Source organism: Magnolia sinica, chromosome 11 (assembly GCF_029962835.1).
Source record: "Magnolia sinica isolate HGM2019 chromosome 11, MsV1, whole genome shotgun sequence".
Lineage (NCBI taxonomy): Eukaryota > Viridiplantae > Streptophyta > Magnoliopsida > Magnoliales > Magnoliaceae > Magnolia > Magnolia sinica.
Genome location: NC_080583.1, coordinates 84,705,126 through 84,732,348, shown reverse-complemented (window position 1 = coordinate 84,732,348; position 27,223 = coordinate 84,705,126). Strand labels below are relative to the sequence as shown.

General features: G+C 40.8%; 1 protein-coding gene across 1 annotated transcript; it reads left to right on the top strand.

The window, feature by feature from the left end:
* The first annotated feature begins 4,089 nt into the window (after positions 1-4,089).
* On the top strand, positions 4,090-23,273 carry LOC131219594 (EH domain-containing protein 1-like). The gene is made up of 16 exons (XM_058214828.1): positions 4,090-4,334; positions 4,430-4,509; positions 5,802-5,870; positions 5,948-6,005; positions 6,167-6,219; positions 6,316-6,358; positions 6,456-6,511; positions 6,889-7,002; positions 7,176-7,278; positions 7,360-7,409; positions 7,767-7,895; positions 7,983-8,234; positions 8,354-8,433; positions 19,896-20,022; positions 20,133-20,276; positions 22,778-23,273. Exons 1-16 carry the CDS (start codon positions 4,250-4,252, stop codon positions 22,961-22,963), a joined length of 1,629 nt encoding a protein of 542 aa, XP_058070811.1. The 5' UTR covers positions 4,090-4,249; the 3' UTR covers positions 22,964-23,273.
* Positions 23,274-27,223: the final 3,950 nt, after the last annotated feature.

Here is a 27,223-nt window from a genome sequence, read left to right as displayed (position 1 = left end):
TATTTATTTATTTTTTTATATGGGCCTAATTATGGGACTAAATATCTAATGGTTGGAGTGGTCTTAAATAAACATTATGGTGGGCCCCGTCAAAATCCAGAATAGTATGGCCTATCGTTCGTGTCTTTCTAAATCATATCTTTGAACCATTAGAGTGGACCCCCATATTTCTGGGGAGGCACACATGATGTGTCTGAGAAATCTACTTTGAACATTTAGATGCCTAATCTTTGTTTAGGGCTAGATCAAAAAAATCAAGTGGGCTACACTAAAGAAAACAGTTCGCAGAGAGACATCCACACTTGATTTTTATAAGGTCCATTATGGTGATTATATGAAATTCACTCGAACTATTAGATGCCACACCAACATTTATACATGGAACTTAAAACTCAGGCTCATCCATGATTCAGGTGGGCTGTACCAAGGGAAATAGTTTGGTAAGAGACTCTTGCCCTATACACAATTTCCAATCATATGATCCACCTGAAGGAAGGAAAGATGGGGGTGATTTTTGGGCCCTTGACCTAATATAAGGTGGTGCACTTAGTGGCCAAGGATTTTACATAAACATCACTATGGGGCCCGCCCAAGCAGCCGACCCATTTTCTTGCACTCCCACCCAACTGCTCTGAAACAAATGTAGAGGGAGGCCATGAAATGATAATTATAATAACTAATGAGGTAGTTTTTTGAAAATCTTTTTTAAAAAGACACCGGAATATAAATTCTATATTAATTAGGTACTTCTTTATAAACTTTTGAATTTCTAATATAAGCTGGGCAATGCAAAACGTGGGTTAAGAGATCGGTCTTCAAGGTGCAACTCTGGCCAGGTCAAAGGTTAACCCAAGTCCAACCCAACCTCAAAGAGGAGCCGGAGTTTGCCAACAGACATCCTACCACAAAAGGTTGGCATGGGAGATATGCGAAGCATCCAAGCCTTCCATCAGGTGGACCTTACTATATACATATTACTGCCCCAAATATAGAAGGTTATCCCCTCAGTACCATGATGACAGAAGCAAGTGGAAGGGCTAGAAACTTCCACTGATATTTTCACAATTCACAGTCAACCATATAACTAGTCAACCAACTTGATTCTTTGCATAGAAAATATATATGATGGTACTTTTTTCTCATGGATAGCTTAGCTTGCACCTGTCTGCACGCTGGCACATGCAGTGGCGTGTATTAGGAGACTTGTAGATACTTGTAAGCTTCGTAAAGCTCATCAACCCAAGGTATTGAATATCAACCCACGTCATTTGAACTTTAATAGCGTATAATTTGGATTGGTAGTAATGCTTGTAACTTCCTTTTTTTTTTAAAAATAAAAAATAAAATATGTAACTAAAAACTTTATCGACATAAAAAAAACCCAACACAAAACAAGACAAAAAAAAAAAAAATAATAATAATAATAATAATACACATCATCAAGCCCTAAGTTGGCGCATAATCCAAAACCTAAAACCCAAAACCCAAACATCAAATAAGAACTACGGCACCTAGCCCCTAAAGAACACCTTGACTCTCAAGAAGACTGCCTTGGAGACCCTGACATTCCTGAAGCAGCGATTGTTTCTTTCGGCCAATAGGTCCCACAGGAGGACTAGTAGGAGAAAAATACATCATCTTCTCTTACCCAAGGCTCCACCACATTCTCCATGCCAAGAACAAAACAGGTTCTCCACCAAGCTAGGCATAACTCAACATACCCCAGCGAAATGCTCCACTAGATGTCCACAATCTCCCCTCTTAAATAAATAAATAAATAAATATTTTACTAATGTTTATAGAGATTATTCAAAAGTTATTGGACCATTGGGTATATGAGCCATGTGTCATATCCAATCACAAACCCTACTTTCCGTGCGCAAAAACAACTTATTAGAAAGATGAACCTTTCATTCGCAAATTAAATTGTACATACATGTTTCTGAATAGACTGCTGAACTGCTTTAGCTCTTAGTCATATCCAACTGCTAATGATCTCTCTGTCTATCTCGATGCTTAGGGTGATAGGCCTCCAGTTTAGATCAAGTTATAAAAAGGCTTAGACATGCTTGACACAATACATACATACCAATGATTGAATTTCAAGCCAAACACAAAATATAAAATAACTTAGTTTGGGTTGATTTTCAACTTGAGCCCAAATTCAACTTTAACTCAACCTAACCCAACTTAAATTGGGGGTTTAGGCCACTTATGTTTGGGTTGACCAACCCAAGTCCCACCTATGGCACAAGTAAAATGCTTGTGCCCACCAATGCTAAATTAGCTAAGTAGAGTTGGGATCACTTACGGGCCTTAAATTAGAAGAAAACTATATCCAAATCACTGAGCATTTAAGCCAAAAGCTCGACCCATCCAAAGGCCACAAATTGGGGTGCCGCTTCCTTGGATCCCTTGATCCACCAAGGTGGGTGGGATCCTTGACCATCGGGCCTACTGTTATGCATGTTCCTTATATTTACACTGTCCACCCGTTTTGAATACTCATTTTACAATATGATTCCAAAATTGAAGCAGATCTAATTTTGAGGTGGACCATAATAAAGGAAACAATGATAATTGACCATTAAAAAACTTATTGTGGGCAAAAACATTTTGGATCATGCTGGTATTTGTGTGATCTCTTTTTCCGAGTCTTTGTGACCTTATCAACAAGCCCAATGGCAAGTAAAACTTCTAATGGCCCCTATGAAGTTTTTAATGGTGGGGATTCAATCACAATTGTTTCATGTAATACGGTTCACTTAAGATTTGGAACTGCTTCATTTTGGGGTCATGTCCTAAAATAAGATGTCAAAATGGATTTACGGTGTGAATGTAAGGCACATACATCACAGTGGCCCCCACAAATAGGGATCTACTGTACCGTATGTGCCTTACATCCACAATGTCAATGATGACAGCTCATTTTAGGGCATGATCTAAAAATTGAAGCAGAAGCAAATCATAAGTAGACCATATCACATGAAACAATCATGATTGAATCCCCGCTGTTAAAAACTTGATGGCTACCAGAATGTTTATTTGCCATCCAACCTGTTGATAAGGTCACCAAGACTGAATCCCCACTATTAAAAACTTGGGGGCCACTGGAATGTTTATTTTCCATCCAACCTGTTGATAAGGTCACAAAGACCTGGATGAAGATACCACACAGATATCAGCTTGATCCAAAAATTTTATGGCCCACACGGGAAGTTTTTAATGGTAGATTTTACCACTGTTTCCTTATTATGGTCCACCTGAGATTTGGATTTCCTGTACTATAGTCCACCGGAGATTTGGATCTACTTCAGTTTAGGGATAATGCCCTAAAATGAGTTTTCAAAACGGATGGACCGAGTGGATATAAAGCACATACATCACGGTGGACCCCACTTCAAGGATCCCACCCCACCTCGGTGGATCAACGAAGCCGCGTCCAGACCTTACAAGCCTTGTTGGCGGCTAACATGGAAACGGATTGACTACTCCCCTGCCACCAGCCAATGGCCGGTGGTCGCTGCTCTGTGGGCCACACCATGATGTATGTGTTTCATCCATGCTGTCCATCTATTTTTCTAGATCATTTTATGATATGAGACCAAAAATGAGATATATCACAACATCAAGTGGACCACATTACAGGAAACAGTGTTGAATGACCATTAAAAAAATTTTGGGGGCCATAAAAGTTTTGGATCAAGCTAATCTTTGTTTTTTTCCCCTTCATCTGAGTCCATAGACGTAATCAACAGATTGGATGTCAAATAAACAGTACAGTGAGCCTTAGGAGGACTTAAATGGTGGATATCCAATCACTATCGTTTTCCTGTGGTGTGGTCCACAGGAGATTTATATTCCTCTCATTTTTGAGATAAAGCCCTAGAATGATCTGTAAAAATGGATGAACGGAATGGATGAAACAATACATCATGTTGGGGCCCACAGATCACCGACCATCAGCCACGAGGCTGGTGGCAGGGGAGTAGCCAATCCGTTTCCTGGCGGCTAACATGCACAAGGGTGGCCCACCTGAAGTTTTCCACGTCGGCAAGTATGGGATTCCCACCTTCTCCTGTATTACTCCTCGAAAAGAAGTAAAAAGAAAAAAAGAAAAGAGTCCCATTTCATTTCAAAAACCGTGGAAGCTGTTGATTTCCTCTTTCAATTCCCACCATTCCCCAAGGAAAATAGAAAGCTCTCTCTCTCTCTCTCTGGAAACTTTTCTATCGCCTTCTCTCCTGCAATGGAGATCCTCTCAACGCCGATCAGTTCCTGCTCTCGAGAACACCAAAAGATCTACCAGGATTGGTTTTCCTACGCCGATTCAGGTCTCTCTCTCTCTCTCTCTCTCTCTCTCTCTCTCTCTCTCTCAATTTCCCTTTGCAAAATCTCTAAAATCTGCGATTTTATTTTTCCAACTCAGACAACGATGGCCGCATTACCGGAAATGACGCCACGAAATTCTTTGCCATCTCGAAACTGTCCCGTCCCGAACTCAAACAGGTTTCTTCATTTTCTTCCTGAATTCAAATCTAAATCTATTCTCAGTTTTTAGGATATCTTATCTTGTTGCCCCACCTTTTTTTTATATCACATGTTTATTTCTCAATTTCACTGAAATTAATTCGGTCAGAAATGATATTTTTATTTATTTATTGAGATTTTAGAATTGTGAGTTTCCAACTGTCAGAATTAGAAATGGATAGGGAGAGGGAAGTGAATGAGGTTGTGTTTGGATGGTCAACTGAACTGAATTGCAATTTATTCACCTTGATGAAGTGGAAACAAGCAAAGTGGGGATTCCGCCCCCCCCCCCCCCCCCCCCCCCTTCCATATACTTTAGGTCCAACCTGAAATTTGTTGAATTGCAGTCAGGGGTTTGGTTGTCCTTTGGAATTAAAATGGTGGGATCTATTGAATTGGATTCTTGCTATTCTGTTCGACTGAGCATCCAAATGCACCCTAAGAAGTGGCAACAACATCTTGGTATTTACCTTAAATTGGTATGTATAATTAACTGAAATTGTATTGAAGAGGAAGGATAGGATCAGAAATGATTGCATTTGAGGGAACTTAGGAGTAGCACCAATAGGTAATAAGATGAGGGAAAGTGCACTTTGATGGTTTGATAATGTGCAACAGAGACCGAGAAGTATGCTGGTTATGAGAAGTGAGGTGGTACAATTTAAAGGCCCTAAAAGGGCAAGGGGAAGGCCAAAAGGACGTGAGTAGAGGTAGTAAGACTTGGTGACCTATGACCTACTTGAAGTTATGGTCCTTGATAGAGTGGAATGGCGGAAAATGATTCATGTAACCGACCCCAATTAGTTGGGATCAGGCTTAGATGATGATGATCGATCAAGAATTGTATTGAAGAGAAAGGTGAAGCTAGGACCAACTGTCCATTAGTGAAATGAATAATTAGTTCCACAACACAAGAACCTCCTTATGCCTAACTAGAGCTGGAACTTGGGTTCAGCTCAACCTGAACTCGACTAACACAAACCTGAGTTTGGGTTGGTTTGTCAGGTTTAGGGGTGAGTACAGATGAATTCAGGTTAGGTCCGTGTTGGGCACCTCAGGTTGGATTTCAGGTTGGGTTGGGTTCTTTTGAGGTTAAAGTGACCCAATGTGCCTGAGTTGCATACCTATGCTGAACTGGGGCGAGCATTGTTGTTCTTAAAATAATCTGCCTGCTTTATTAGTTTCTACAGTAGTCCCCAAGTCGAAGTCTGTTCCTTTTAATTTCAGTTTCTTATAAACTCATACCGATCTGGTGGTTTTTCTTGCCATAGGTGTGGGCAGTTGCAGACTCGAAACGGCAGGGATTCCTTGGTTTCAGAGAGTTCATTACTGCAATGCAGGTCAAGCTTCAGAATCCTCACTTTTTATGAAAAGTTTATTTGTAATCGTTGTCGATCTAACCCTTCTGAATGATCAGCTGATTGCTCTAGCACAATCAGGGAAAGAAATTACTCCGGATGTTCTTGCTGCTGCAGGTAAATGGTGAAGCATATGTTAAACTTCATTCTTTCATAGCACCCACTGAGAAAGTTTGTTCAAGTCAATTACGATCAAGTAGAATGGACCATTGCACATGGTTCTTTATTCATTGATAAGCATAAACCTGGATTAATACCTAACTTTCCTATCTCTGCAGAACTGGAGAATTTGGGACCTCCATTATTGGAAGGTTTGGATATATTAATAGCTGTACGTATGTGATTTTTTTTAATGAGTTATGTGCAATGTTCTTTGTAAGTTTTGTATAAATATTTCTAACTTGCTTATGGATTAATTATTTTCTAGAAAAGTAAGCCTTCACCCAAGAAAAGCGATCCTGATCTAGATGGTAAAGAAATTTCTCTCGTTTTAACGATTACAGAAAGACAATTGTTGAAATTTGTGGGTTTTATGGTTTTTTAATTAGCTTGTTGGTGATGATGTAGTAACTCAGTACCAATCACCATCATTCCAATGGTTCACATCAAAGTCTTCAAAAAAGGTGATCTTTGTGGTTCACCGTTATCCTGTTTGCATATTTTCATTTTGTTAGGAAGGATTTTTTACATAACCCCAAATGGACTCAGCTCTACATTTTTTGGCCTTTTTTTGTTGGCGGGTTTGTATTGGAGTTATCATATGCATGCAATTTTGGTGCAATTCTGATATTTGGATATCTAGTTGTTTCTATTTTTACTGTAATCTTAATAGTGGAGATGGATTAGTATGATATCTATATTTTTTGTCCACTAACTTAACTCGCTTATTGTTTGATGCATGATATGCAGCACCCTTTATTCTGATATAGTTATTGAGTTTATCATAAAGAGCACCTATTTCTAAGGTAATTTTACTTTTAACATTTCTTTGCATGTTCAGGTACCCCTTGGCTCTGTCACATCAATAATCGATGGCTTGAAGAAGCTATACATTGAAAAGCTGAAGCCCCTGGAAGCTACCTATCGATTTAATGATTTTGCTTCTCCTTTATTGGTGAGCAAAAGCATACATGTGGACCTTGAATCAATTTGATTAGTTAAGAAACTGCACTCGAGATTGTGTGGGAGAAGTTGCAGATGTTATTCTTGCTGTAAAGTTGTAGATGGTACATGCAAAAGTTTTTGTCAACTATAATCAATTGCTTTTGGGGCTGGTTCCATTTTCAGACAAGCAGTGATTTCGATGCTAGGCCAATGGTTATGCTCTTGGGCCAGTACTCCACTGGGAAAACAACATTCATTAAACATTTGCTAAACTGCAGTTATCCAGGTAGATAAAACTGTTTACTTCCATTTCGCGAAATATGTGCATTTATATGCATGTGCTTACTATTTCCATTGTTTTGAACAGGAGCGCACATCGGACCGGAACCTACAACTGACAGATTTGTTGTTGTTATGGTATGCACCCAAATCGCAAAGCTAATTATAAAATTTTGAATTGCTCTGGCACCTTTCAAAAAAAAGTTTGCTCTCGTGTTAGGCTGATTCGGTGATTCCATTATGGATGTCAGGCCATTTTCTGGATTTTTGTGGCACTTGTAGATTTCTTTGACAACAAAGAGAATTGTGTTCATGAATCTATACCTAAACCTGTGTCCATGGTTAAACTTCCGTTCTCTGTCATCCTGGAGTCCCAAGATTAGTATTATGCATTGATTTAAGACTTTGTCAGAATTAGTCATCTGATGTATAACTTGAACTTGTTCCTGTCATCAAAGGGTTGAAAGTTTCACTAGTTTATTGTCTTGTACACAGTCAGGACCTGATGAAAGGAGCATTCCAGGGAACACTATTGCTGTGCAAGCAGACATGCCATACAGTGGTCTCACAACATTTGGAACTGCATTCTTGTCAAAATTTCAGTGCTCCCAGATGCCTCATCCAGTGAGATTTGATTCCAGACCAACATAATCCCACTTATTCATTCTTGTATCTATGTCAGAAATTCACTGTTCTGTTGTATGTATGAAGCTGCTAGAGCACATCACTTTTGTTGATACACCGGGAGTTCTGTCTGGAGAAAAACAACGGACACAACGCAGCTATGATTTCACAGGCGTTACATCATGGTTTGCTGCAAAGTGTGACCTTATTCTTCTTTTGTTCGATCCTCATAAACTTGATATCAGTGATGAGTTCAAGCGCGTGATTGGTTCTCTACGAGGTCATGATGACAAGATACGCGTGGTTTTGAATAAGGCAGACCAAGTTGATACCCAACAAGTAATCATCCTTGCCTATTTTATTTTCTAAAATTTTATTCTATCATATATTATCTTTACAATTTTAACAGCAGTTGGTGGCATCACTTAATTCATTTCTCGGTTGGCATTATGCTGCAGCTGATGAGAGTTTACGGGGCATTGATGTGGTCACTCGGAAAAGTTTTGAATACTCCTGAGGTTATGCGTGTCTATATCGGGTATGTTCTGTCTCTGACATGCTTATTTTTATTTAACAAGTGCTGGGGACCTGAGATTTTGAGGCATTTGTACGCCATTGTTTTTGTGATATTTTCTTCTCTGATCTATGTATACTTTTTTTTTTTGAGAGAGCTGATTTTATATAAAGAAGAAAAAAGGAAAACAGCAAAACAACAAGCATGAGGGAGGAGATCAATCCGCTGAGGTAGCGGGGTGATGACCCTCTTAAAGAAAGAAAATTACAACCATCTAAGTTAACACAGATAGAGGCCCACTCAGCTAAATAATGAAGAACTCTACACCGGACGGATTCCGATGTGTTAAAGATATCCTTGAAACACCTCCCATTTCTTTCTTCCCATATTGCCCACCAAACAGCCAGGAGGGCCATTCTCCAAACAATAGTCTTTTCCTTCCCGAGGGAAGGACCATGCCAAGCTTCAAGTAACTTGTTCGTCGAGTCAGGAAATACCCACGAAAGACCGAACCACTTTGAAGTTGCCATCCAAACCCGCTTAAAGAAGGGACAATTAATGAAAAAGTGATCAACCGATTCTTCATTAGCCAAGCAACACAGGCAGACATTTGTAATTATCATTCCCCTCTTTCTCAAATTGTCTACTGTCAGGACCTTCTTCTTTCCCACCAGCCATCCGAAAACTGCAATCTTCGGGGGGACTTTGTACTTACACACTTGATGAGTTATTGAGTCAACCGATGGGGAGGGAATACCATTGAGAGAACCATATAAGGAAGAGGTGGAGAACTTTCCCAGATTATCGAGTCTCTAGACAAGCTTGTCTTCTCTAGACAAATCTGGGTTAGAACTACTCATACGCCCTAGAAGAGCCACATATTCTCCAATCTCCCTATCTAGCAGATTTCTACGGCAGACGGGATTCCAGATTATTTCGTCCCCGCTAGTGGAATAACAATCGGCTACCGAAGAAACAGGGTTAGAAGCTACGCGAAATATGTTAGGGAAGCCATCTTTTAGGGCCACGTCACCCACCCAAATGTCCTCCCAGAACCGAATATTCTCTCCCTTTCCTACTGCAAATATGATTCCTTTAAGCACGTCTTTTTTGACAGATAAGACATCTTTCCAAAGAGAAGAAGCACAATAAGTTGATGAGTCTTTGGTCCACCATCCTCCCTCTGAAGTACCATATTTGCACTTAATTGACGAATTCCAAAGAGTCCCATTTTCAGTCCCTAGCCTCCAGGTCCATTTACCTAGGGGGGCCCGATTCATTTACTTCAGATCTCTGACCCCTGCTCCTCCAATTTCACATGATTGCACACCTCCTTCCATTGAACAAGGTGATTTTTTTTTCTTCTCCTCTTTCCCATGCCACAGAAAATCTCTTCTCGATCTTTCAAGCTTCAACGGGATCAAGGCCGGGCATTTGAAGAGGGACATGAAATACAGGGGTAGATTCGAAAGCGCTGACTTTATTAACGTGAGCCGACCACCAAGCGACAGATATCTGCTTTTCCATCTAGCTAAATACCTTTCAAACCTGTAGATAACTTTGTCCCATAAGAGCTTAGGGGGCTTGCCAATACAAAGAGGGAGGCCTACAAAGGTGGTCGGAAAACTACCCATGGAACATTCAAAGAAATCAGCATGCTGATGTAGCTCTTCCTCTGTCATGTTCACACCGAGCATTTTAGATTTCTCCAGTTTGACTTTAAGGCCTGAAGTAGCCTCAAAACATCTGATGGTGGTGCGCATGTTGCTGATTTTATCAAAATCAGCCTCACAGAAAAGGAAAGTGTCGTCTGCAAATTGAATGTGGAATATGAGATTATTCATACCTTTAACCTTGAAGCCACTAATAATACCTTCTTCTTGGCCTTTTCTCAACATTCTGGATAGGTCCTCCCCGACGATAAAAAATAAAAACGGAGGCAGTGGATCTCCTTGCCGAAGACCTCTCGAACTGCTAAAAAACCCTTTCGGGGAACCGTTGAGGAGGATCGAAAAGGAGGCAGACTGTAAGCATTCACTGACCCATCCATTCCACTTGGACCCGAAATCCATCTGATTCAACATGTATTGGAGAAAATCCCAATCTACATGATCATAAGCTTTCTCTATATCTAGCTTGCAAAGAAGACCCTTAGATCCCGATCTATGACTCGAGTCCAAACATTCGTAGGCGATAAGAGCAATATCAATGACTTGCCTTCCTGGAATAAATGCACTCTGATTTTCTGAAATAATGTTGCCTAAAACCCCTCTCAAATGAGTCACCAAGACTTTAGCCAAAATCTTATACGGACTGCCCAAAAGGCTGATCAACCTAAAATCCTTAAGTGAATCAGCTCCCGGAGACTTAGGAATGAGAGCAATGAAGGATGCCCCTACAACTGTTGAAAGGCGAGCTTTGGTGTGAAACTCTGAGAAGAAGGCCATCACGTCTTCCTTTATCGCTTCCCAAAACATTTGGAAGAAGGTGATTGGGAATCCGTCAGGACCGGGAGCCTTGTCTCCTTCCAGGGTATCCACTGCCCCCTTTACTTCTTCCGGCAAGAATTGCGCTTCAAGACCCCTGGCTTCCACATGAGAGATACGATCGAAATGCAAAAAATCCAACTTGGAACGTTGCCAACCTTCGCTGTGGAGAAGATCCGAATAAAACCGAACTGCCTCTTCCAAAATCTTGTGCTTATCTTCTATGCGCACCCCATTTACCACGAGACTGCAGATTTTGTTGCTTCTAGCCCGAGCGTTGGCGATACTATGAAAAAACTTTCTATTTTTGTCTTCTTCTTTGATCCATTTAGACTGAGATTTTTGTCTCCAAGAAACTTCGTCCTCAAGCACCCTGGCTACATAGCTTTGAGTAAGGTGTAATCTTTTGAGAAGGCTTTCTACCGACATCTGAGAATCTTCAGCATTACGATCAATCGACTACAATTCTGTTAGAATTTGGGAAGTTTCCGAGTCCCTTTTCCTCAGCTCATTGCTTTTCCACCCCTTGATCTTCTCCTTGAGCATTTTCAGCTTTGAACTTAGCCTGTATCCCGCAAACCCTTCTACATTAAACTCTGTCCACCAATCCCTGATCATAGACTGGAAACCTTCAACCTTCAACTAGGAGATCTTGAATCTGAACGACTTTGGCCCCCAATTCTCGGACTCGGCATCAAGGACAAGTGGGCTGTGATCTGAGGTGGCTCTCGACAATAGAGATTGAGATACGAGAGGAAATGCTTCTATCCACTCGACCGAGACGAGGAAACGATCTAAGTTAGCAAGAATCGGGATGGACCTACCATTCGACCAAGTAAATCTAGAAACTAACAATGGGAGGTCCACCAATTCTTGATCGTCGATCCATTGCGAGAAAGAGTGCATAGAAGTTGAAACTTTGGACCCACTAGATTTTTCTGCCGCGTACCTCATAACATTGAAGTCACCCCCTATGCACCACAGGCCATTGAATTTGAGCCTAGCTTCATTTAATTCTTCCCAGAAACCTTTTCTTCTGTCCTCCTGATTTGGGCCATAGACTGCTGTAATAAGGCAAGTAAAATCAGAGGCAATCTCTTTAAGAACGATCGATACAAAAAATGATCCATTCCATGTTTGGAGAAGGGACCAAGAAGAGGATTTCCACGCCACCAGTATTCTTCTAACATTTCTGATAGCATCCAGCGCGGCCCACTTCGCGTCTTTTTCCTTCCAAAGCGTATTTAGCAGAGAATCAGTGAAATTCTAAACCTTAGTTTCTTGAAGGCAGATGACGTCCGCTTTGCTTCGCTCACATATATCTTTGATGATCCTTCTCTTGTGTTTGGATCCCACCCCTCTAACATTCCAGGAAATAATATTCATTTAGGAAACTGATTTGCCCCGAGAACCTCCTCTAATGCAATTCCAACGAACCGCATTGGACGAGGTAGGAGTCGTTTGCAAACTGCGAGGTTTCCTTTTGATAGTCGGCTTGGTGGAGGACCTTTTTGGAGTTTTCAAAGCCATCAAAGGTCGCCCATGAGCTTCTATGCAATGGAAGAGGGCTACAAAGTCCTCTGGATAGTCGCCGAAAGATAAACCTATGACCCTTCCCACATGGCCCATCACGTCCCTGATCCATTTTTTCTTTTGGATGATGTTCACCAACTCCGCCCTTTGTTCTTCAAGATCCTTTGTAACCAGTTGAGTACTTTCCGTTTCTTCTGAGAACCCGCTCTGATCTGAAGAGGTTCTGCCTTTGTGATTTGATCTCCGTTGTCCTTGTGGAAGAGGGTAATGAGGCCTCTGTTTGAAAGACCCTCTGAGAAGGACGAGGAAGATCGACATTCAGGGGAGATCTCGCAGTCCGAAGACCAAGAATGGAAATCTCTATCACCCTCTGAAAGATCTTCTTCTACCATGTTATCGAACGGCTGGCTGGATTGGATGTAGTTGTTAGAGACCTTTCTCAGCGGAGTAAGGAAAGGAAGGCAAAGCTTGCGGTGTAAGATCAGGCCATCACGATCGCGGACACGTGTCTTCATCTCGAGCGGCAACGCTTCAGTACCATCATTGCTCTGTGAGTCGGGAAATGGGTCTGCAGCGTCCGAAGCTTCCGCGTCAGACTCGAAATGTGTTTCAAGCCTGCTTTTCGCCTCCCGAGCCGGAAGCTGGGATCCGAATCGGCGTTTCGAAATTCAAAAATCCCGAATATCCCGACTTTTCAATACCTGCGCCTCTCGAACCACCCGACTTATGTACTCCCGACCCTGACTGTCCTCCCGATAACTACCACGCGTCCCTACAAAGCTACGAGTCTCGGCGACTATCCCAATGTTTTGAGGATCGAACCGATGCTCATGAACGGCTGGCTGGCGAGGGATCATCTCCGCCGATCGTGAACTTGGGGTTAAGATTGCTTTCGGTTGGTTCGAGCACGTGTCGATCAGATAGGGAGATGAGCTTTGTATCTGCCCAATGACATTTGTACTGTCCGTAGGTGTACTGCTCCCTTTTAAGTTACGATGCGTGGCTGTCGATTGGTATGGTGCTCCAGTAGTACACAGACCTTTAGTAACGTACAGAAAGAATGCTCCTCCTGAGCATGTAGGGCTTACACCTTCATCTTCGACTGTAACTTCTCGATGCACATCCGTCAATGATTGAGACCATCTGGATCTCCAGATGTTACCCCAGCGAGGGATTGGGTCATCTTTCCTCTCCTATTGAATCGGGAGAAGGAGCTTTCTTCCCTCAGCCACAACATAGATGAAAGGCGGAAGTATCGTCCCCTTTTTCCTTCACACCCTAACTCTGATAACCCCCATCTCCTCTCCTAGCTTTGTTTTCGGGTCGATTTCTATGAAGTTGCCCAATTGGGATGCTACTACCAGAAAGAAGTCTTCATTCCAAAGTTCCAAGGGAACTGACCAAATGAGGATCCACACATCTTCGTATACGAACGCGGAGAACTCTTCCCAGGTCTGGATAGAACAGATCGGTCCTTCTTTGTGCAACACTGCTGCCATAATCAAAGGTCCAGATTCGCACCTGGAACTACCTTGATCCAGAGTTCATTGAAGCCTATCGGTTTAATACTGTAGTTCTCTGGTGAAAGTCTGCAACAATCATAGATCCAACCTCTATCTTCAACTATAGAAGCCCCTTCTTTGGTGAAGGCCACTACCGTATTAGTGAGTTCGATTCTGGAACGATTAAGAGTATCTTGGTTGATGAACACGCAGGGGACTTCGCTTGAATCTTCTATCGCCTCTTCTTTACTCGTTACCGTCTTTTGGCTAGTGTCTTCTTTGTCCTTCCCAACTTCCTTTCGATTTGTGAGCACCTCCTTGAAAGAAGATTTACCTTCTTGATAAAAGCTATCCAAATTAATCACCCCTTCGCACTGTTGGGGCCCTTTTCTGTCTATACTCTCCCGCTCTGTTGTTACGTTTAAGTTCCGGACCGAACCTTGCTCTCTGGACTGTCATCTTCAATCCACCGAAGCTTTCGCCATGTAAAATCTTGATTGCCCTGGCTAGATCTTTCTCCGAGCTCATTCTTACTAATGCAAAACCCATGTAGTATTTGCTTTCTTTATGTCTTGGCCTCACTACATCCATAACTGTTCCAGCTCTACCAAACACTATTGCAAAATTGATGGGTAACCAGCCTTCTGGGAATCCTTTGACGAAGAGGGTTGGGTAGCTATCCACATCTCTTTTCTTTTCCTTAGATCTTGTGTTGCTCGTCTTCGTTACTAGGTTCCATTCACGTCCTCCGTTTCCTTAGCTTTGGCAGCTTTCTGCTTCTCCAGGTTCTTCTCTCTAGACATCTCAGTGCCTCTTCTCTCTGATCTATGTATACTACTGGGTTTATTCTGATTGAGCGTGCTGACTGACTAAAGGGGGGGGGGGGTGGATGTACGGAGTAATGCCACGTGCTAAGGGCATTGGCAACAAATGGGCAAACCCTGCTTCTTAAATGATGTTTAGGAAGCTCCAATTATACTTTGCTGAAAGCTTGAAGCCCTCGTTTTGCTGGAAATACACTGCAGTGGTCAACCTTATATTATGAGATGACTTGATTTAAAGTGAGGAACACATTTCTTTTGTTTTATATTTTTTAGGGGAGATCTATTGGAGAATTCATTTATGGCTCATTTGGATGCATGGAATTGAAGTCAACAGAAAGGTGTAGTTCCATAGAACTTCAATCTCCAGAAAGAAGTCAGTTATGGTGTTTGGATGGTAAGGATTGTGTTCCGCATTAATAAGTTAAAGCAAGAGTGGTCCACACGAGGAGACATTAAAGAGGCAGGCGAATCGTGGCACACATGCCAACATGGCATATTGTCACAACCTGGATGCTTTTGCAAGTGTAGACTGTGTGACTTGTACTCACAACTCCTTTGTGGATGAGCTGCCCAAAGGTAGCCAAGGTGCTTGGAAGAGATAAACACCATGGGAATGGAAGTGAAGAAGGCTTCTATTACTCAAAAGCTCCTATTTATACTAGGGTGTCTCCCAGATGGAAGTGAAGAAGGCCTAGGAACCTTGTAGCTACCTTACCTGAATGGCTAGAATGAAGCCATGTGACAATCATCTGATGACTAGGAATCCTCTAGAACTTCTTTAGATTATTCTATACCAGTTACAAGAAGCCGCCACCACCACCTTAGCCTTATCCCAACTAATTGGGATCGGCTACATGAATCCTGTTCCTCCATACCACTCTATCAGGGACCATATCCTCAATTAAACCAAGTCTTTTCTTACTACCTCCCCCCATGTCCTTTTAGGTCTTCACCTTGCCCTTTTGGAGCCTTCAACTTGAACCATCGCACTCCTTTTAACCGATGTGGTTCTTGGTCTCTGTTGCACATGGCCAAACCGTCTCTGTGTAGTTTCCCTCATCATATTACCTGTTGTTGTTGCGTAGCTTCTCCGAATGCATTTGTTTCTAATTCAATCCTTCATTTTCTTTCCACTCATCCATCTCAACATCCTCATTTTAGCTATGCACATCCTAGGAACATGCTCTTACTTGTTCCTTAACTAACCAACATTCTGTCCAATAAAGCATGGCTGGTCTTATAGCTATCTTATAAAATTTCCCCTTCAGTTTGTTTGGTATGTGGCGATCACATAACACTCCCGAGGAACATCTCCACTTATTCTACCCAGCTTGAATTCTGTGTAATATCCTTCTCAATCTCTCCGCTCTTATGGATCATTGACCGAAGATATCAAAAATGGTAATTTTGGGTTACTTCTTGGTTAGAGAACTCTAAAATGTTCTAGAGATCTTCACACAACTCTCAATCTTCTCTAGAATTCTCTACACTCTGCGTACATAGTCTCTACCATACAGGATGAGCAAAAGAATGAGTTCTTCCCCTTGTATAGGGCTAGGATCCTTCTAACTACTTTACATGAATGGCTAAGATGAAGCTATGTGGCCATCATACAACGTTCAAGAATCCTCTAGATTATTCTACAATACTCTAGTTACAAGCAAAAAGCCAGAAAACTGTCGAATGATATGGAGATATCTGCACAACTCTAAATCATTTCTAGAAATCTCTGCACATTATATACATAGCTCTAGTGTACAAGACGAGCCAAAATATGGCTAAAGTCCATGACTTCGATATATGGAGATGTCCAGTCTATGACAATATGCATGTGAAAACTGAGAGATCTGTAAGGCAGGGCCGTTAAGATCGAGATCAAGGTTAGGGGAGGAAGGCATGGTTAAAAAACTTCCCGACTCGAACCAACTCATTTAGTCTTGATGGAGGAGGTTATGAAAGTGAACACTGAAAATATATATAATTTTGATAATGAACTTTGCATCTTTAACACTCCTAAGGAGGTTATGAAAGTGAACACTGGAAAAAAAAAACTGTCTTTAATGCTTGCCAAAACATCAAGGACTTGTGAAAAATAGTCCGTTAATGGAGGTTATGAAATTTATCAAGGACTTTCTTGTTGACCAATCCATTTGTCGCACATAAGTGTCTAACCATACCTCTCGTCTTCTTGAAGGTTTAATATAAGCTTTCAATTCATTCACGAAGTCATTCCACAATTTTTCAAAAATTTCATGTGGAGTCTCCTTTATTTCCCTCTCCACCCCTTTGAATATTTCCCTCTCCAACCCATTGGAATTTTGCCTCTATTATATTCAAATATGCTTGGGCAGATGCAACGTGCAGTCATATCCTATTATTATGGGAAAATCATGCAATTGCATAATGCACAAATTCTTTCACATTCTTATTCCAAGATGCCTTTATACTGTTTTACTTGGCATATTCAAGCCATCTCTCCCCCCCTCTCTTTACTTCACCACCACCAGCTCTAGCATCCTCTTCCTTGACATCATTATATGAAGTGACCACTGCCACCCCTACTCGAAGAACCTCCACCCCTACAGAGAGTTCTTAGTAAACCTCCCAACCTGACCCTCTATGCCGGATTTCCTCTCATTCATAATCATGTCTACTCTCTGTCATCACCCTCCGGAAATCCCTAGCTTCATCAACCTCTTCCCATCATCATCATTAGACGAGTAAGCTCTCCTCTCGGATTTCCTTAATGTGTTTTTTCCTAGCCTTATTACCTTCTTGTACAATAACATATTTCTAAGCCTTCAGCCTTCTTGTGGGACATTTGGGAATCCTCTTGTTTCTTCTTTTCCATGCGCTAAATGTTCCTTAAATATGCTAATACCGGCAGACATGGACTTATGACAATAATTGCATACTCCTATCCTGATCCACCCTCTCTCCATGTCTCCACCCTTTATCATTCTCACATTTAGCATGTGGCAGCATTTTCACAAATCACAATGTTAGGGCATTGTTTTACATAGCGAATGGCATGTAACATAGCGCTCACCCATCTAAAGTATGAGGTGTAAGCTACATATACTACTTTCAGATTTTTAATTAAGGTTGCTGTTAGTTGCACCAAATATCATCAAATTTCATGATATTTGGTGCAATGAACACAACGTAAAAAAACAGGAAAAATAAGACAGATTAAGTATAAAACGAAGAAACAACAAGTAAACTGATTTGATACTGTTACTTATATTATTTTACTAAAATCGTTCAAAAGATCTAATTTTTTTATTTAAAATAGAAAATGTAACAACTCATTGAAAACATTAAAAAAAAAATAAAAAAAATCAATGTTTTAATGAAAAAATAGCTTTTAATGTAAGCTACATGGCTGTAGCATAGACTATGTGGCGTGTAGAGCATGCAAATTATTGTTTAGTGTTGGCTACACCTACACGTGACTTAAGCTCTTTTCATAAGCTACACAAGTTGAGGCTAAGCTATGCTACATAGCATAAGCTACATGCTACAGAGTAAGCTATTTAAAACAATGACATAGGGTAATAGAGCAGCATTATTATGGGCAAGTAGCATTTCACAAGATGCATTAGTTGGGCATTTCACAATAGCAAATTAACATTTTGACAATATTCCACAATATTAAGTTCATATTTTCATTGGCAAATGACATTTCATAAATGATAATATAAAATGTGTATTTTGAAAATATGTAGGTCTGATATTACGTAAATAAATTTAAGTATTTTTAGTAAAATGAAACTTTTTTAGTTTTACAACTGATAAGTACTCCATGTCAAAATATTCGATTTATACAAATATTTGTAAATCTAAAAATAAAAAATAAAAAATAAAAAAAAACATACATAAACCCTTAAAGACAACATATATAAATATTATTAAGTATTTCTTAAATAAAATAATAATGTTTTATTAAAAAATTTTATTAATTTAATAGCGTTGTGGAGTTAACAAGGATAATCCCTTGATCTCTCTCCTTTTTTTTAAAAAGGAAAACTGAAATAAAAACCTCATCGAAAATAGCTATAATCATTTTTAAAATATAAAAAATCCAAAATTTAACTTATTTTCACCACTTTCTCTTCACATCTCATTAAAATACAAGAATACAACTCTCTATCTTTGGCTCAAGTTGTGGGCTCAAGGGCGAAAAAATTACTAATTGAATGGGCAGCTAATGTTTCTTACCTTAGGGATTTTAATTTTCTGTTTCTAGGCTTGTAGCCTTTTTGTTTCTGCTATCTCAGCAGATCCCCCCCTGTTTTCTCTCCTTCATTTTTTAATATATTCCCGTTGCTTTAAAAAAATATTTATATAAAAAAAAAAATCAAGAATACAAGCATGTTTTCAACACGAAAAACATAGATTTATGCCTAGAGAACAATTTCTAACAAAAGAAGAAGAAGAAGAAGAGAGTTGAAGATTTACCTCATTTTTTGGGAGTTCTTCGAAAAACCTAAATTTCTTTAAAAAAACCCACTTTGATGCACAAATACCTTGGGTTTTTCTTCAATTTCATGAGGACAGAAGCTCCTACAATCGTGTCACAGACCTTTGGTAAGCTTTGTATGATATTTGGGGATGAAAATGACAAAAATGGGGATTGAAATCAGAAAAAAAAAAGGGTTAGGTTTGATCCCCCTTTCTCTTGAATAAGGCCAAGTAGCGCTAGTTGACTCAACCCGACTTGGCCGTATTGCCCGAGTCCTTAGCAACTCGTCCAAGTTGGTCCAAGTCAGCTTGGTTTCTGTGCATTATGGTGTCGGGCTGATCCCTCGTCTGAGTCTTCGAACCATGGAGGGAGGGAGTTAGAGGATTTGGGCCCAAGCATTGCAGAGGTTCTGGGGGAGGGAGGGAGTTCAAGAGTGGATTTGTGTTTGGGCATTGCTGAGGTGCAAATGAGAGTAAGGGTTTGGGTTGTATGATTTGTTAATTATCTAATAGCTGTATAAAGTGTCATATTGCCTAGTGGTGTGGTTTTTCTATTTTTGTTTCCCCCCCTCTTGCCACCTATCATTTCATTTATTTGTTGTGGGTTTCAGTGAAATCTGGATTTTAACCCTACCTACTTATTTAGTCTCAAATCTTTAATTGCTTTGTTTTGACAGCTCATTCAATGACAAACCCGTAAATGAAGCTGTCATTGGCCCAATTGGAAAAGAGTTGTTTGAGCGAGAACAAGACGACCTTCTTTCCGATTTGAAAGATATTCCTAAAAAGGCTTGTGATCGCCGAGTATGTTTAGTGTTTTCATGATACCTTTCCTTCTCTCCTTTTGTTCATATTATTAATGTTCATCTTTTACTAGTCGCCCACAGGTTTGTAATCGCTTTTGTCACCTGCAGATCAATGAATTTGTAAAACGTGCTAGAGCTGCTAAGATTCATGCCTACATCATCAGCCATCTAAAAAAAGAGATGCCTGCAATGATGGGCAAGGCCAAAGCTCAACAACGACTCATTGACAATCTAGAAGATGAATTTGCAAAGGTTCGAGTTCTGTCTTTATGCCTGTATGCTTGCATAGCTTGCATGTGTGTTTCATGCCTCAATAGTAAATCTCTACTTTTCATTAATTCCATGCTTGAAATTTATCGGGTTATGCGCATGAGTTCATAGTCTAGATCAGTTCATGCGGTTCAAAATTATGCAAAAGCTTGTAGGATGTCCCCTTGAGTTATGGGTTGATACATGACACTCATGCGAGAAAGATCTTACATGCTGTCAACCAAGTAACCAAGCATGTTGCTACTATGCGGTCATGGAGAGTTTTGCATGCGGTTGTATGTTGATTTCGTCATTCTGTTGCTATTATTATTCCATGGAGCCATTTTTATCTCTAATTTAGTAAAACTCGTTCTCCTCAGTTGTTTCTGGAATCTACATATCATCGATGATATAGACACATTCAATTGAAATTTCTATTAGTCCTCTTCTAGGCTTCATTTATAATTGATATGTAGATGTAAGGCTAATGCCTTACAACTACTTCAGGGGTAAGAGCTCCTTTGCACCTCCCCTAATGTGAGACTGTGTTGACTATGGATTGTTATCATTACACTATAGAATATGGTAGCTAAAAGAAAGCATTTGCACAATAATGTTCTCAAAAGAATACTAAGATCTGAAAAATATCATCAATTTGCTGCTGTCACATGATGTCGATCAGACTCATGGTATTAAAAAATGGTTACATTATGGCCATATTGGCCATTATGTGAAGGAAACGTCCACCCATGTTATGGCCATATTGGCCATTATGTGAAGGAAACGTCCACCCATGTTATGCTCTATGGGGGTACATCGGTCTGTTATGGAAAAAAGGGGCTGCATCAGTACTGTTACAGGGCCAATATGGCCATAAATGGCCAGTTATAATTTCCTCTCATTTTTCCATGTCTTTATTCATTTCAACCATGAAGGAAGCTTAAAAGCTAATTTTAAATTAGATCTAGGCCTATTTTAAGGATCAAAATACAAAATTTGACTGGGCTTTGATGAACTGAAGTGGCGTGGACCATTTCAGGAAATATCGGACTAAGGGTTAAATCATCACTTTTTCCCCCCATTTTCCATCTCTCTTTTTTCTTTTTGTTGTGTTTATATAACAAGCCCTAATCCACTAAATCATGCTTGATTTGTGGTTGATTATGGTCTATTCGGTTGAATTTTAGCAAGTCATGCATGCCATTGCTTGACACATAATGCTCTCACAAAAAAAATTACCCATTACACCATCAAATACATGTCCAAAATAAAAACCAAAAAAAAAAAAAAAACAAGAAGCCCCCCAGCAGGGGTTCTGCACGCAGATCCCGCGCAGGACCAGCGTGCAGAACTTCGAAGTACCATTCGCACGAAGCTCATAGAGCAAATTCGTAGCGAGTGTGAAACCAAGCACTTCGCTTCCCAAAATGCCTCCTTGGTGGAGGCTAGTGAAGCTCACCCTTCGGGTGTTGCTTACACAGCCAAGGAAGGTAGCCTTTTTTCTGGTGGCGCATTGAGGCATTTATTCGACGGTCCCCATCCTCCTGGCCTGCTGGCCCATGAATTCTTCAGAACGGGTTGGCAAGCGGACGAGGCAGAATGGGCGGGCACTACTAACCAAGTCAACACCTAGTTCTCGCCGATAGGCATTGGTAGCTTGCTTCTAAGCCCTTGCCTTATAGATGAGTTGTGGCAATGAGGTAGGCCCGAAGGAGCCTTAAGCACTTGTGCAATGCTTTGTGGACCGCTTGTCAGGCCTGATAGGTGGTGGTATCACACCCTTCTCAAAGGAACCATGTGCAGGTGGCTATGGCAAACTGGATTCTAACATTGGATCATCTAAAGAAGAGGGAAATGGCATTTTTGAACATGCGTGTCGTGTGTAGGAGGATGAAGAATTGGTAAACCATTTATTCTTCCAGTGCTCGGTTGCTAAGCAGATTTGGGATTTTTTCTGTCCCTATTTGGAGTGGCCTGGGCATTTAATATCTCAATAGAATGTGTGGTGATGGCAATGAATGGCTTGGAGGGTCTTTTAAAGACCGAAAAGAAATACCGTGGAAGATGTCCTTCTTTCACATCTTGTGGGGTTTGTGGATTGAAAGGAATGCTAAAAATTTTAAACTAGATCTCATTGGTCCAAGGTATCTGGAGGATCCGATGCATGGTTATTAATTGGGCTCTTACAATGAGAATTTCAGGGGTTGTTCAAAATCGGCTTTGTTGGGTAACCGGGGGAGCTTATAGCTCTCTCGGCTATGGGTGTAGGCTGCATATTTTGGATTTTGGTGTCTTAATATTTTAGTGATGAGAGGCTTATATAATAGGTCCGCCTTGGATGCTTGTCAGGCTTTGCAATGTTTTTTTATTATTGAATAAAATTGTCAAAACCAAGATTTTTTACAAGTTTGATGAATCTTGATTGCTTCAAAAATTCATGGCATTAGATATGAAGTGAGAACAGTTGCTGAAGGGTTTATTTGCTTCTCCTGTCATTGAAACAGGTCCAAAGGGAATTTCATCTTCCAGCTGGGGATTTTCCTAATGTCGAACACTTCAGAGAAGTCTTGGGCGGATATAATATTGACAAGTTTGAGAAGTTGAAGCCTAAGATGATACAAGCCGTCGATGATATGCTAGGATATGACATACCACAGCTCCTCAGGAACTTCAAAAACCCTTACGAGTGACGCAAATCCAGCTGAAGACGAGAAAAGAGTGGGAAGGATGGTTGATGGTATGTATTACATGATTTTTATATAGCTCTTGGATGCAGAATTATGGGGTCCTGATGCATCAGTCCTCAAGTTCTCCTGATGTACCAGTCCATAAAAGTTGGCCATGATTTGGTGATCTAAACCATAGTTTGAAAAACCCAAAAACTCAACTTGACTCGATGTTCAGCCATGTCAGTTGACTCAAAGACTCGACTCGACTTGACTCAATTCGATATGTAACAAATTCATAAATAAAAAATTAGGAATGGAGGTGGATTTTTAACAGTGTTAAAATAACTAACATAAAATACAAAAACTGTCGACAATCCATCTGTTGGTTTACTTGTTAGGTTCATTTCCTCATTTTGAGAGGTTGTGGATTTGACTCCCCCCCACATTTACATTTTATTAATGCTCACACCATGGTAGGCCTGATTTAGTACGAGTTGTGTCGACTTGACTGAGTGATCTTGAGTTGGGAATCAAGTTGATGCAGGACATGAAATTCAAATATGGTGTGCAAGGATTCAGGCTTAATATCACATTAGTTCAGAAACAATTACACAAAATTCAACATCCCACACAAAAGTTCAAACACTCAATCAAGGGGAATCTTATGCGGATCCAAGCCTACACATGTTAGGGCCGAATCAATCAAAATTATAGACCAAACAAGAATCAAATGAGGGTAAATTCATCCACACATGCACATAAATCAGTCCCTAATACAAGAGAATCACCAATTTCAATTCAAGGAACTCTAGGGTGAGAAAAGGGGCAAACAAATTAAGGATAATGCAAACTAGGACTAGGGTTATGAAACAAAGTAAGAAAAAAGAAAAGAGAAGGAAATCCTGACCTGGAACAGATCTCGCGTGCGGGCATTGGGGCAGGGTACCGGAGCACGTGCGCAGTAGGGGGCCGCACGTGTGGAGGAGGCCTGAATCCCAAAAGGGACTTCTTGGCCTTGGTCGGCTAGGGGGGTCTCCAAACCCTCCATATTTGATGGTGATCCGACATACGGTTGAGGCGCGGTGCTCCGTCGAAGTTTCAACCCTCCTGCAAGGCCAAATTCTGGAAACTGCGAAGATGATCGACGAATGGATGAAATAAAATGGAGGGGCGGATTGGGATAAACGTGGCTTCGCACCACGATAGTTAGCCTTTCGAAAAGGGAGGGCTTCGCACCCACTTGAATTTTTCCACAACTCAGAAACTTAAAGAGTAGAAAAAAAAAAAAAAAACTGCAAGAATTTTTATTAAACTTGAATGAATCAAAAGAACTATAAGGGGTGCCTATTTATAGGAAAAATCCTATACCCCAAAACTCGTGCCATGTGCGCAACCTATTACTTGGCGATTAAGTAAACCAAAATAAAAACTAATCAAAGAAATCTAAAGTGTTCATGATATTCTAAATAACATAAATAATTAAAACCTAAAATATGAAATCAATCCGACTAATGGGCCACGATCATGAGATCCCATGATGGACTTTTCTTGACTATCGGGTCCGCTCTTTGAATCAAAACTCCGTTTTCTAACTAGGAGGCCCTCCCTGGACGTCATCATCGAGCCAAATCGACGGTGCCGCCCTCCCTCTCCTTCCGTACGTGCGTAGGGGGTGCCATGCGTGCGCGTGTGCACGTGATGTCCCCATCACAAGTTGACTCAAGAGTTAAGTCAACTCCGTGAGTTTTAGAACTATGATCTAAACCATTGACCTGATGGCACATGGATGGGGAATGCCTCAACAAAATCCCACATAGTAAGATCATAACCCTTTGACTGATGACCTGCAAATAGATGGTTGAGGAATCAAAATATGACAATGGTCCAGAAAATGCCAAAGATTGCAAGGCCAGGATCTTCCAATCGTGGAGGATTTGAGGGCACCCCCTTCATCTGTGGGGTCCATCCAGTCAACTTTGTAGATCAGAAACCGTGGGCTCCACTTGAATGGAACAGGTACATCAGGATTCTATTTAGGGCCCTATAACTCCTCTCCCATTATTACCCTTTCTATATCATCTGGATGTTTTTTCAAGGTCAATCATGCTCTAATGCCTGGTGGAGAGCATTCCGAAAAGATTTGAGTTGTACGTGGGAGGAGGTGGTGAACATAGGCAGGGAAAATTAGTCAATTTTCCACTGCGGGAAGCAAGCGGAAACTGGTCTTGTCCAGTGCAAGTTAATAGTTCTAAAGGAAAGAAAATACAAACAACTTCTGTTATTTTTTATTTGCATGGACTCATGTATTGGCTGAGCATTGTCTGAGGCTTCAGAGCAATTGTCGTGCACACATCTGTGGTGATGTGGCACACGTGTTCAACATCCAGATGACTCTTCTGGTGGGCCCAAATCACCAGATGGGACATAAACATTCAACAAGAGTTGGATGGGGGTGAGAGACTCTCTTGATTCTGCTCGTGTGTGTGTGTGGCATTGTTCTTGTAATATTAGCATTGCTTGCATTTCTTGTGGTTTTCATCCAAAGATACAAGACGTTGCAATGTTGGAAGATTGATCTTATCCATTTTTAGTAAATGCTTACATAGCCAAAGATGTGTTAGTCATGAATGAACTTGTACCAGTGTCCCCGAAAAGCCATTTTCGATATGTCAATCAAAAGCAACTGCTGATCAATTGCCATAAAAAACAAGGGCATGCAAGTTCCCCACAGAGAATTTTCAATGATGTCTGAATGTTATTTTGCTTGTGTTTGGCTGACATCGATTTAATTTCTGTTTATGAGTCTTTTTTATGGTTGCGGATTAGGTGCGTGTGGTCCTTACTGTGGGACGTACCTTGATGTATTCTATATCCACGCCATCCTTCCATTTTTCTAGATCATGGGCATGAGCCCAAAAATGAAGCAGATCAAAATCTCAGGTGCACCATACTATAGGAAACAGTGGTGATTGAAACTTATTTTGGGCCATATAAGTTTTGGATCAAGCTGATATTTGTTTTTTACCTTCATCCAGGTTTGTTTGAGCTTGTCAACAGGTTAGATGGCAAACAAACATTACGATGGGCCCTATGAAGGTTTTAATGGTGGACCATTCAATCACCACTGTTTCCATGGTATGGTCCACCTGAGATTTTGATCTGCTTCATTTTTGGGGTTATTCCCAAAAATGGTCTGGGAAAACGGATGGATGGCATGGATATAGAATACATACATCAAGATGGACCACAACCAAAACCATCTTGGGTGAGGCGGGGCTGCACCTAATCCGGTCCCCTTTTTTATGGTTTGATCTAGTTGCCAATTCAAACAGTTGGGTTGCATTTACCAATTTTTCATATGGTTCTTGCTTTATAACATTTAGGGCCCAGCCCATTAACGGCTCTGATTGAGGATAGATACAGCTTGCATTCGATGCCGTTTTGGCAAATCATTGCATAGGACGTATGAAATTCTGATCGTTGATTCCCATTTGTAGATGGTTTTTTAAAAAATGCAAGGGCTAAATGTGACCGTCCATTTATCCGTGTCTTGTGGGCATGCCAAACGCCTGGGCCTCTTCAAAATGACCCCATTCTATCTCCTTGTCATCCTTCGGGTACATCTCCAAAGAGACCTTAATACTCTAACCAGTGGATTGCACAGGAACGAACCGTAGGTTGCACATCTCCCAAAAGATGATCTAAGCCGTGCAATTAAGAGCGTGTACAAAATGGATGGTAAGTATGGAGTTGATTCTACCCTCCATTTTACAGTCCCATATTTGGATTTGGATCGGATGTGATTGTCTAGACATTGAGGCCATCTGCAATCCATGACAGACCTTTCCTATCCAACGGTCATCCATGATCATTGATGGGCCCACTTGGCACCATAAGGAAGTAAGAAGAACCATGAATGCTTGTAGATGTAGCTGAAAGTATTAAATCTGGGGGCACCAAAAAGTGTCATTTTCAGTGCAGTTGTGTGGGGCCCACATGATTTTAGTGTTGGTACACCCATGTTTTTCAACACATCGGCTTTAACCCCACTTTCGGTGGGGTTGGTTAGGGGTCGAATCCACTAATGGGTGTAAATATCAGTTGCTTTAAAAGCCTTATTTCCCGGGAGTTTGCTACCATTTCAGTTCTAAATGATTTGGCACTTGCCTCTCACACGTGTGCAAGATCCAAGCTGTTCATTAGGTGGGCCACGACATGTGGATGTCTTATCAAGGAAATTAGGATGATCTGATCATTAGGAGAGCAACACATGTATTTTAA

What these genes read in the sequence shown, in the direction of transcription:
- LOC131219594 (XM_058214828.1), top strand. Translation starts at nt 4,250, where the DNA reads ATGGAGATCCTCTCAACGCCGATCAGTTCCTGCTCTCGAGAACACCAA. An exon ending in AAGCGATCCTGATCTAGATG is followed by an intron (nt 6,359 to 6,455) that starts GTAAAGAAATTT and finishes GTGATGATGTAG; the next exon opens with TAACTCAGTACCAATCACCA. An exon ending in GTTATGCGTGTCTATATCGG is followed by an intron (nt 8,434 to 19,895) that starts GTATGTTCTGTC and finishes TTGTTTTGACAG; the next exon opens with CTCATTCAATGACAAACCCG.